Raw genomic sequence first — 12,338 nt, forward strand, 5'->3', positions numbered from 1 at the left:
GCACTTTCAGTCAACAACACCTTCGATGGCGCAGGCAGAAGTAACCACGTTTAATCTAAACTGGGCATTCGTAAACTGTTTACGCTGTTTTCCACGAGTTTAAACTGTCGTTTTGCTAGCCGATATTCTTGCACAAGTTTGCCGACGTCTGTCTCACGTAGTCTGTAATGTGAGTTGCGCGAACGTAAAATTTCTGACCTGACGAGATGCATGACCGAACGCTTAAAATGAGAGTTTATTACATAAACACGTTTATCGGAGGAACTTCGCATAGTCGGAACTTAAAACCAATCCATCATTCATTCATCAAGCGCAAAAATAACTAGCGAGAAGCAGCGATACAACGCCGAGTCGCCGAGTCCCAACATCACGCAGTTCGACGATTGCTTTCCTGTTTCCTGCAATAAACAATACTGTTAACGCTGTTTTGTTGATTGTATACGCTCCGCTTTGGCTTACTGCAGAAGCGCTCAACAGTAAGTTGGCGGTTAAAGCTCTGGGTTGATCAGAATTTATGAAAACATGACAGACTTCTGGGTTACAAATGCGAAGACGCTTTTATACAGCGGTTTTTCTCTGCACGCTCTTCTCATGTCGATAGTGTGGTGGATAAAGTGTCCGACTAGGCTGGCCGTAACGCGAGGCTGGCCCGGAGGCCGCAAGTTCGAATCGCGCACGGGGCACTTTTTTTTTTTGCTTGAGCGGTCTGGGGCCATTTCATACAAAAAAGATAAGATTCCGAAGAGAATTCCGCAAAAGAACATGAAATTCGGCACGGAAACCGGCTACAAACTGTACAAACACCCAGTAGGTCTGAGTTCTGCTGCAATGGTTGCCAGACAACTGAAGCTGTCACGGCACCGCTCACGCGGATAGAAAACTGTTTTTTGGCAACGAATAAAGGGTGCATTATTTTTAAAATATCGGGTTTGCAGCTTTGCAGAACATTATACACAAAGAACATTGAACCACGTTGAACTCTCGAATGTACTTGACGTGACGTCATTCTAGTTGCGCTGCCGACCGACGGTGCGCGCATGGTCGCTTGCGATGCATCTCAAAACGAGAATTTCAACGGCGCCTCCTAAATTCCAGAAGCAATGAATTGTGAAAATATTTGGGATTTATGTTCTTAAAAGGTCGTTCAAGCAGACAAAATTAAGCAAAGACAAATGCATTTTCTCTTCACGACCCCTTTAACAATCGCTCGCCGTGCTGCGTGGTGCTGCTGCTGTCGAGTTCTGTTTTTACACAATAACGCAAAAATTGAATCTAGCAGCAGTCTTTGGCATTAAAGTGATATCAAATTACAAATAATGTAAGCTATGAAATGGTTTTTGCATCGCAATCGAGGTTTTTTTGTGCTGTTTTATGCTGTCTGGCCACACTGGTTTGTCGCTTTCGTGCACTGGTGCTGAGAGTATGACATTACTACATCTTGATATGATTTAAGCGAATGAGAAGTAAACAAAGTCCTACAATTACGAACATTTTGTCTGTTTTAAGTACACCAGTGATGCATTTGTTTATGCTGGCTTGGAACGCTGTGCGCGAGTGTGCTAGAAATGGCATTCGAGAGGCCCAAATATTTCTCTCTGGGTGCTCGTTTGGCACGAATCTCATTTTGAGCCGAATGGCATTTCAAAACCCAGAGGAGCAGCACAGCTTCGCATTTGAGTCAAACGACATTTGGTTCAAATGACATTCGGAAGCTAGTGTTGTAGCAGGGGTATAAGCTTTCTTCTGTCCGTGTGGACAGCTAACAGGAAATTTTGCTCGGTGAAGTGAAGGTGAAGAAGTGTGAGGGAAGGTGGTGAGGGGGCAAGGAGCCCACAAGCAGGTGTGGGGAGTGCAAACCTCGAGAAAAAATGCTTCTCGTGGTCGGAATCGAACCTGGGTCCCTCACACTTTGAAACCGGTGTCTATCTGACAGCGCTATCATCACATTCGGGGTGCATAACATTCCCTTTGGATTCGTAGTGCGGGTGTTGGTTACGGACTGAGTTAGTTGAAGTGGACTTTGGCAGCTCGGATTTTGGAGTTTAGGAGGGTGGACAGTGGGCTTTGAACTAACTCAGTTCGCAAAGAGGAAGCTTCGCTTTTTAACCATATTTCTCTTAATAAAGGGGCAGACCTAAGAAAGACTAAGCTAAAGCTAGTGGAGGCCACCAGCTCAGCTGTTTCCTCACTGTTCGCATTTCAATTGTGGAGATGGCTGGATTTTTTTGTTGTATAACCGGAGCAGTGTTTCAAGAGCGTCTGCATGTAAGTGTTGTATCACAGTGTCAGTAATGTCGTCTGCACCTGGAGCTGAAGGCTTAACGTGTGTTCAGGGCAGACCTGAGCTCATGAAGTGAAAAATCAAAGTTATAAAGATGTGTTTGTTTTGTTATTGTTGTTGCATAGAGACTTCTTTTCGGCCAATTATTTGTGTTTCATGAAAGTGTTTGTGTAGTGTGAAGAACTGTACACATGTTTGAAGTGTTGTGCAAGTGCTTTAGCCTGGTCTTCAAGTGTGTGTCCTCTTGTGATAACCAGAAGCAGGCTACGTTTCTGTTGCCCTTTGAGTTTTCATATTTGTGTCTATACTTTGTGTGTGTGCGTGTGTGTCTGTATGATTTTACTGATAAGAAAGAGTTCCAACACTTTTTTTTTTTTTTGCTTCTGGCACACTGTCCTTCCAAGCTAAGCTTTTGCCCAGGTTATCTGATGTAGGGTACTGACAACAGATACCCCAAGCCTTGTTCTGGGCCTCTTGCGCCCCCACTACAGTAATCATTCCACCAGGGCCTCCCTTGGGTTGTGAACAGAAACAGAAGCCTTCGGAATGGACTTTTCGGCAGCATCGAAGATGTGCGTGCGCCATGGCAAGTTGGGTTGCCTCTTCCTGGTGAAGGTGTGTTATGGATGTGTTGAAAAATTTAAATGTCTCTGTGAATGTATTACAGTTTGCTCTGGCTTAGTTGAACTAGTTATGGTGTAGCGACACCATCGCCATCGTCATCATGAGCGCCACAATCACCATCAGCGGTGCCTGGCCAGGTGAGGAGGGCCACGCACCACGATCATCATCAGTGGACCGGACTGGCACGTCAGCAGTGACACGCGCCAACAAATGGAACACGACCGAGCGCCTGGGCGGCCGCACGTCTGCACCGCTCCCACTCCTGGCCGGGCCTACGCTCTCTAAATAAATTTAGGAGGCCACCGCACCCTACCGAGTCTGCTTCCTACAATGGCAAGGTGAACTGTTCGGACATTTACTTATTTGTGTTTCTGTGGTTGGGAAGGAGATGTTCTCACTGATTTTGATATTTATCCCGTTTTTCTCGAGCTGTAACTTTTCGTAGGCCTGAGAGTACGCAAGGTCCCTGGCAGTTCATGCATGTGAAGAGTTGTGCCTGACAATTGTCAGTGCGACGATCATGTGCGGCGCGCTTTGTGAAGATGAGTCGGCCATGACACAAATTAGTGCTATGCCTTAATCGCTGGCACTTGAAGCAGCAGTGCAGGTTCAGTATATAGGGTCACACTGAACCACTGATGAAACTGCATTTACGAATTCTGGAAACGTGGAGTGATCAAACGCAAGAGTGAGGTGTGTAGTGGCCACTTCTTTCTCATCTCCACACATGGCGATCCACCTAACTGCTGTCACGCCTTGAACTTTAAAGGGGCATGAAGACAAAATGCAAATTTGGTTCATTCAAAAGATTGCCTCGTTGCAAAAACACTTAACACAAACTTCATGTAAATACGCTGTACAGTCGAACACGGATATATCGAACTCCAAGGGGATCATAAAATAGTTCGATATATCGATAATTCGAAATATGAAATATACCTATCTGAAGCGTATCTTAAAACTCCGCACATCACTCAGGGCTTTTCAAGTCGCTACAAGCGGTGCCTTACGGATTTGTTCCTCACAGCCCGGTAAATGAAAAGCCACACCGCTACGATAACGACAATTTAACACAAAAAAACAAAATCTGTAAGCTTCGCTTGTTTCTTTTTCTGCGTCATAAGTTCACAAATCCAGTCTTCCACTTGTCCGTGACCATGGCTCCGAAACGTGGGCCGTGGACAAAAACACGTAACATGCCACATGGGTCCCCCTGCGCGATCAACCACTGAAAACCGCTCAAGCATGCAGAAAACATGCCAGAAACCGAACGCGGCAGGAGAAGTCGCTGTCATCATCACATCTATCGCATCAGAGAAGCGCACTTGCAGGGGCAACTGGGGCGCAGCGTTCGATATATCGAAGGTACCGTGATTGAGAGTTCGATATACGCGTACAACAGCGCTATACTTTTGCAAGGGATTTCCAAGGGGATGTTCAGACAGTTCGATATAGACAATAATTCAATATATCCGTGTTCGATATATCCGTGTCCGACTGTATAATGCGGAAAACAGAGACCACCCATCTGACACCCTAGCTGCTTTTCTGCACTGAACTGATGACATATTATAGGCTGCTCGTTGCGATTGGCTGAGGCTGACAAATTCCAACACAAATTAAGCAGGGATTGTAAGCTTGCAGAACGACCTTTAAGTTTAGTGCACATGCTTTTCATAGCAGTAACAATAGCGGAGTAAACAATGGCAGTTATGAGTGGACAGTTAAACATAGAAGTGCCAGTGCTTACTGTGCGCACTATGCTGGCCATAGCCGCACAGCCGTCCATCCGACACATTGGGGTTGTCTCACACGACACTGGCCAACTGGCATAAGCAACATTGCCTTATGTGGCCCAGTTTGTTGAGCATATGTAATGTCCTACAAAATGATTACTATCAACCGTAACAAAAATAAGCCAAGTAGACATTTGGTCAAAAACAAAGTCGTCCTGGGCAGTTTTGTAGCGCCCTCTGGGAGGACCCACTGCAGCCCTAGTCACCACACTAAAAATCGTTTCAAGTGCCTGCCCTGGATTTCTTATCGCTGATGCTACGAAACACACAATTTAGTGGTAGAATAAATATTTTGTTTTAAATTGTTTAATTTCGCAATGAATACAGCATCGTTTGCTAGTGAACAAGCACTGGGGCACTATAAAACACCAAATCTTTCGAATAAAACCAACATTTATATTTCATCTTCATGGCCCCTTTAAGGACACAGGGTAAGGCGAAATTTTGAAAAAATGACTTTTTGTTTTTCTTCGCAATTGGGGAAGTTCAATTCCTTGTGCACATTTTCCATATTCACACTTGCCTTAAAAAGTCTTATTTCTCGCTAAAAAGCAGTTTTCTCGTAAGCAAGTAGCAAGTGCCCACATCCTCTTAAGAATGTTCTCAGGGTTTATTGTCATTTTTTTTTTCATCAAAAAACTTCCAGTTTCAGATTAAAAGGCTTTTCTGGAACCCACTGTATTAGGAAATTGCTTAGCAATCATTGCATAGCTGATTTTTCAGTGAGGGCAATCCAAAGACTCTGTTGCAGCTTTTTTTCCACATTTCCCCTTCGAAGCTGCGCACAAAAAACATCTTTTTTGGGCTTCACACTCTAATGATTGCAACATTGGATGCTGTTCTTTCATTAAATGATGAAGCAATGCATGAGCCAGCATTTTGAAATCATTCAGACCAAAACCTGGGCGCAACACCACCATCAAGTGGCTTAAAGAGGTTGACCACAAGCAAAATACTTTGTGAACAGATCTGTACGATGGTGCACAAAATAGTCAAGGAAGGACAGACGACCGGGTGAAAAGCAAAAAAATGACTTTGACAGTGATTATGAAGCTGGTGCTTTTTAAATAAATGGCTCCAGTGGTGTTTATGGCAAAAAAGTATTGTTTTCACCTCTTTTTTTACTTTAAACTCAATTATCTCAAAACAATGTTTTTTCTTACATAGGTACCATTATTTCCTATATCTTCCAAGACAACGAGCTGATTTTTTTCCCTTGTCATCTACATAACTTGTCACACCTGCTGTACTAGAATTAAAAATATGCACGTAACAGTTTTTTTGGTACACAACTTTTAATGCTAAAATAATGCCAAAATTTAGGTACTAACGAATAAAAATTTATAAAAACCTGAATTTTTTAAGATGGTTCATAATTCTAGTACAGTTAAAAGAGCACGAAATTTGAAAGAAAATGATATATAGGTTATGTAGATAGCTTTCTTAGATCCCGAGCAAAATGTACCTCAATATGGCCAAAAATGCATGGGAAGTATAGGGCTTACCCTGTGCCCTTAAGGCCTCCCACTAGATCGGCCTCTGTCTCGTTGATCAAATCTGGCTCATCACACCCAGGGGAACTGTTCAGGCTCCAACAGTGCATGACACTGATGTCCAGACTGACAGTGTGGGCTTGGGAAAGGAGCCTTGTGGCTTTCTGTGGGGTCATTACTGCTACAACAAGTTCCTGGTTCTAAGCTCCTTAGCGTTGCAAGATTGACACCTTCAAGGAGTCTAGAGATGACAAATGCGGATCATGAGGTGACAGGGTTTGCTCTATTAATGTACTGTATAATTAAAAAGCAGGAAAAGTAGTCAGGCTTCTGGAAAGTGATTGTCGGTAGTGGAAAAAAAGACACTTTGATGGGGCCCCGGAACCAATCATTTGGGACTTTCACAATCTGGCATGAAAAAGAGCAGGGAACAGGTAGTGCCGAGTCTCCTGGCCTTCCCCCGATGGCCAGCAAGGTCCTGGAGCTCCCTGCCCGGTAGACAGACAGGGAGCCCATCGGCCAGAGCTTGACCAGGGCTCCAACAGCCACCACCTGAAGCATCTTTCCCTCCACCTCTCAGCTCCTTGCCATCGCTGGTCACAGCTCTTGCTTTGGGGCTAGGTGTCGACGGTGTCGCCACTCACGGTCACCACGAATACTCAGGGTGGCCCGTGTGCAGTATGACAGGAAGGAGGAGGGGGAGCAAGAAGAGGAGGACAAGAGGGCAAGGAGGAAGAGGAAGACTAGGAAAGAGAGAGAGGGAGTGTTGAAGACAGAGGAGTGAGGTAGAGACAGTGCCACTTTATTTCATACTGTGTGGCAATAATCATCCTAATCGGAATAGTGATGACAGCATGCACCCCCTGATCTTCGTCTTTACCGGGTCGCTCCGAATTTGTAACAGGGAGGGACGTAGGAAGAGAGAGAGAGAGGGAGAGACGATCACCCAACTCACCCTGGAAGGCCTCCCCGAGGGCGGGTGCCAGGGCTGCGGCTCGGTCGGGGTCCAGTGCCCGCTGCACGGCCTCCCGCTTGTTGCTGAGCAGGTTCACCCTGCGGCCCACCTCCTCCTTGAGTGCCGGGTGCAGGGCGGCCAGCCCCTGGGCCTCCTCCAAGAAGAGCGACAGCGAGGGCTCCCTCCGGTGCAGCTCCTGGCCCACCAGCTGTGTGAGATGGAGAGGAGGAGGACGGGGGAGGACGAAATGGTGTACTCCTACGACAAAACCTGCTTCCTTGAGAGCAAAGATACTTCCACAGTGGGCTCTGATAAGGAAGAAATGGTGCTTTCTTAAGCTAGAGTGGCAATCACATCTCCTCCTGCTCATCTTCCATCTCTGTAGGGCAGCTCAAAATGATATGGACACTAGGGAGACAAGTGCAAACACTGCCGCATTTTGCACTGCTCTTTTCTGGCCCCTTGCACTTTGCGCTGCTGTATGCACCAGCACGTTCCACTATGTTTCGAAAATGCCACCGTGCAGGGTATAACGAAGATAAGCGTGGTCAGAGATGAGCACAGTGCCTCTGCACTAAACTTCTACTGAAAGTCTGGAGCACATGTTTGTGATCGTGCGGTCACACTGCCATCCAGGTGCGGCTGCCAGGCTTATATTATGACAACAAAGCAGCACTATCTAAGCGAATGCTCATGTAACCACCATCACATGCTGCACAGATGAACGTGCTACCTCCAAGTACATACAATCAATACCTGACTAAAGCATGCACTGCCTAGTCCCTCAAAAGGCCAACTGCACTCAAATTTCATCTTGGACAAATCTATTTTGTTCATACAGGACGTACCACACACCAAAATGGGACGTGATTGGTAGCCCCATGAAAAACATTGTTAATCAGCTGAGAGTACTTCTCGTAGGACTGCGGCGTGCGGCAAGTGTTTGTGTGCAGGTTTCCTCCAGCCACCTGCCCGTTCGCTCTGCTCGCTTGCCGGCCGCAATGTCACTTAAAGGGACACCAAAGTGATTTGTAAACATTGCGGGATTATTTGCACAAACTGTAGTCCGGAGTCCATAGGCCATGTTTCGACCACTCTGAGTGCGTTTACGCAAATTTATTTAGTAGAAAAATCAATTCGAAAATGCTGTCCTCCTCTCTGCATCCTCACCCATTTTCTGTGGCGTTTTCGTGTGACACCAGGAGGAAATGACTTTGGCTTGACAGCGTTACTGCACGGCTCGCCGACCTTCCGACAGAGTCAGTCGGCCCAGAGTTCAGTACACTGGCCGCCGACGGGTCGTCGCAATTCGTTCGCTCAGTTGAAACTAAGCCATGACACGTTTGTGGATGGAAGACTGGCCATTTCTTTAGTTTGTTTGTTTGTACACTGTATCAAGCTCTAAGACCAGGTCGCTCCACACAAGCGCTGCACAAGCATACAAGCAACGCTTTGCTGACTGGTACGCTAGTAGGAAAATCTAAGGCCACTTGAAGGCGGGAGAAGAGTGAGCGAACTCAATATAGGTACTAAGGAAATAAAACCAACTGAAACTTTTACTGTACAGCATAAAAATAGGGAGCAGGAAGCACTTTTTTGCGCTGGGTGAACAAGCACAGCGGTCAGCAGCACGACTACACATCTGCGAACGCTTTTCCATCTGAGAGATGCAATTGCTAGACGTGAGATATTGTGGAAATTTGGGGGACGCTTACTGCACGAGCGCTATACAACAAATAGTCGTCTAAGCTGCTTGAAACGCTAAAACTAAATAAAAATGTAAACTGGTTATACATTATATACCTCATATTTCCAATACCGGCCGCGCTGGCCCGAGGCCGAGTGGTTTTTAGCGCCAGGTTTGGCGGCACCAGTGGCAAGGAACCATTTTGAATACTGATTTGAAACACCAAAGTTTAATGAGCTGTAAAATTAGTTCCAAGCGGTGCATCGAAAAACTGATTGTCTTATTGCACTCACCAGTGTTCATAGCGTTGGAAAATGTCAAGATTACAGTTTTACGACCAACACAGTGTTGTCTATTGTTCCTCCAAAAATGACTAATTACTTCTAATTATCTAGGGAACTAATTGACTTACTAAAAAAATAATGGCATATTTGAAATCAGTGTAGGAAAAGCAGTAATACTGACAAGTTTCACGAAGTTTACTTAAAAATTAAAAGAGATAGTTTCAAGAGCCATGTCCCCCTGTAATAAAGTGTACAAAGTAACAAACTGAAGCCACATTCTTCCGGGTACAAATCCCTTCAGGGCTCAGATTTCACTGAGCAATCAAACTGCGACGACCTGCCGGTCAGTGGCTGGCTGACTGACATTGTAGGCACTGTGAAAACACACAGCTGTGTAGTTGGTGCCGTCAAGCCAACCAAAAAGAGCATGTGCCATAGGGAACGTTATAGGAAGCTGGCAAGGAGGATGCAGGACGGAGAACAGCACTTTCGCATAGATTTTTCTACTAAATAAAGTCGCGTAATCGCACCCATCGTGGACTCCAGAGGGGCTCCAGACTACAATTTACGCAAGTAGTCCCATAATGATTACAAATCACTTCAATGTCCCTTCATGCGTCAGGACCACCCAGAAGTAATATTTAAATGGGAAGTGTCTGCGCTGAATTACACCTGGACTACAGGGAATGCTGCAGTAGAAGGCTGCAGATTTATTCAGACCAGCCGGGTATCCCTAACAAGCACCATCTCATGCCCAGTCGCACAATGTCTTGATCACCGTGGCAGGCAACCAGCAGTAGTATCTTATTTAGCCATGTTTTACCTATGTACCTATAGTAAAATCTGGGTACCTAGGTGCCTCGATTCGACTACCCCCACACTTTGTAGATGGGGGGGTGAACCCCACTCACCGCGGCCACATCTGCCTTGCGGTCAGAGTCCGAGTCCAGCAGGGAGGACTGCAGCTGGTGAAGCCAGTCGTGCAGCAGGTTGAACTGACGCACAAACTCGGCAAACGACAGGGTCTCGCGCGGAGGCGGTGACAGCCGGGACTCGTCCAGGGCCAGCTCTCCGCTTGCCTCCTGAGAGAGGGAGAAAAGGACGAAAAGACCACACGTTCAGCGTGCTCGCTCTCCCAAACACGTGATAGAGGGCTGAGGCGTGGGCTATTTGGTTCACGGTTGCAAATGGAGGGGAACAGCGCAAATTTGGCGAGATACGCGGCGAAGAAAACAAAGATCCCAACGTTCATGGTGTTCACTTGCCGAGTCAATTATGAAGAACTGTTCAGTGCTGGCGACAACTGTGGCCTTTACTTTGCTTTGAGGCACAAATGAAAGGTTTCATGGCCTTCTAAAGAGACCCCAGAAAACAAGCTGCGTAGAACGACTGACCTACATGACAACTGACCGAGTGACTGGGAGTGCTCATACGCAGAGATCAGAACGTGTTTGAGCTCACGCGCCTGGCCTCAAGACCCCGTTGAGTGCCCTGCACAGGCATGCGATGCAAAGTGCATGCTAGAATGTTAAGAGGCATTTCTTGGGTGTAGCATGGATTCAGATGCTGGGGAGTTGCATCAATGGTGAAGCGTGGGAAGCCCGCTGTAACGTGGTGGCAGGAAAAGTGCCAAGCCATGTTAGAATGCGAAAGGGTGCATTTACTAGGCAGCCATGGCAGACCAGGCAATGCAATGCGTGACGCACTGCTTTGTCGCCCTTGATAACGGCTGCCCCTAGCGCTAGGTGTCGCCGTCCCTTCCTTTTCTTCTTGTATCAACACCATCAAAGGCACTGCTGTGTTGCAATGATAGAGCCATTGCTAGGAACGAGTACTGTACTCAGCCAAGGTCGCACTAGCTATTTTTGGACTGCACTGGAGTTTCTTTGTCCGCATATGCAAAACCTGGCGACGGTGACATGGAGGACTTTTGCTCTGGAAAAGTGTGTCGGAGCTCCAGATAGCGTTGAGTCCAGATAGTGTCAGGGGGTGAGGGGGGGGACAGATAGCATGCACTGTTGGTTGGACAGGTAAGTAAGGTGGGTGACTTCTTAGTATGAATTAAAAGAAGAGGCCGCGAAGACAAAATACAACTGCTGAATTTGAAAGAACTAGTGCTCGGTAACTCACTCAGCTGCATTCCAGCCATGAAAGCTGAGCAAGAAAATGAAGAAATATCGAAATCAAGTGGAACTAGACGAGGCCCAACTATAATCACACAGTCATGTTTCTCGGCAGTGGCTTAGGCTGGCAGTTCCAATAGCACAAACGAGGTCTGGTGACATTACAGAGAAATTGCCGGAAAGCGCCTTAGAAGTCACCACTGCTCCCCCTGTTTAGATATCATCTAAACAGATTATGTTCGATATCTAGATTATTTGTTTGAACTTTGCGATAAATTGTGATCATTGCTATTGGAACAAAGCACCCCTTTCAATGAACCAACCACATTTTGTCTTCATTTTGTCCTTAAGAAAGAGAACAGGCTCCTTTTTACGCCAGGTAATGCAGAAGACACGTGGGCCGCCACATTGCTAACAGGACGCACTGAGGGCTCAAGTAAGGGGCAGGATTGAAGCAATGAGAAACAAGCACAGCATGAACAGAGAATGATCTATGCGGGGAAGACATCCTCAGCATTCAGCTCCTGCGAATGAGTCCTGTCAAACAAGTTTAACAATGGCCATCGTTTTGCATACGACATTTTATTGGCGCGAGAGTGTTGACCTTGCTCCGGAAGCCCCTGACAACCAACAAACAATGGGGAATGCCCATTTGTGCTGTGACGCACGGGGGTGAGTGGTGTTAGAAACGACGTGATGGCAAGGATTCCCAAGCCAAGGGCGGCATCCATTTCTCACACGAATTTGACTTCGTACTCAAAACGATGGCTGCTGGTTTACATGTTTTGCAGGATTCACATCCTGACCAAGCCACCAAATTGCTCGACCTGCGACTGAAGACTCGTTGTCTGAGGCACGATTGCAGATGCATATCATCGTATATGAAGCTTACAATATTTGTATTTACTTATCAGCAGAGACCTCCATGCAAAGAGACATTTAGAGTTATAAATTTTGTTGGCAATTTTTGCCAGTTTTTACAAGTTTTTTATGCCCTGTTTATCATGTGTTTTCTGATACGCAGCAACAGGTCAGCAGCTCCGTGGAAAATTTTCCCATTAGTACATGGTCCATTGCTCTCCTGATTTTTTTTTC

At 46.2% G+C, this 12,338-nt stretch overlaps 1 protein-coding gene across 2 annotated transcripts in view; it reads right to left on the reverse strand.

Annotated features, from left to right (window-relative positions):
- Nucleotides 1-12,338, reverse strand: part of Klar (klarsicht) — a 277,161-nt gene that overhangs the window by 191,696 nt on the left and 73,127 nt on the right. For both annotated transcript variants that reach the window (XM_077681680.1, XM_077681679.1), the window contains exons 5-6: nt 10,032-10,202; nt 7,150-7,357 (exon numbers count right to left, since the gene is read on the reverse strand). In XM_077681680.1, the coding sequence (XP_077537806.1) occupies nt 7,150-7,357; nt 10,032-10,202 (379 nt within the window). The remainder of the gene's footprint in view (nt 1-7,149; nt 7,358-10,031; nt 10,203-12,338) is intronic.

The sequence above is a fragment of the Haemaphysalis longicornis genome, unplaced genomic scaffold (assembly GCF_048455015.1).
Source record: "Haemaphysalis longicornis isolate Haplotype H1 unplaced genomic scaffold, Haemaphysalis longicornis Haplotype H1 scaffold_8, whole genome shotgun sequence".
NCBI classification, from domain to species: Eukaryota; Metazoa; Arthropoda; class Arachnida; order Ixodida; family Ixodidae; genus Haemaphysalis; species Haemaphysalis longicornis.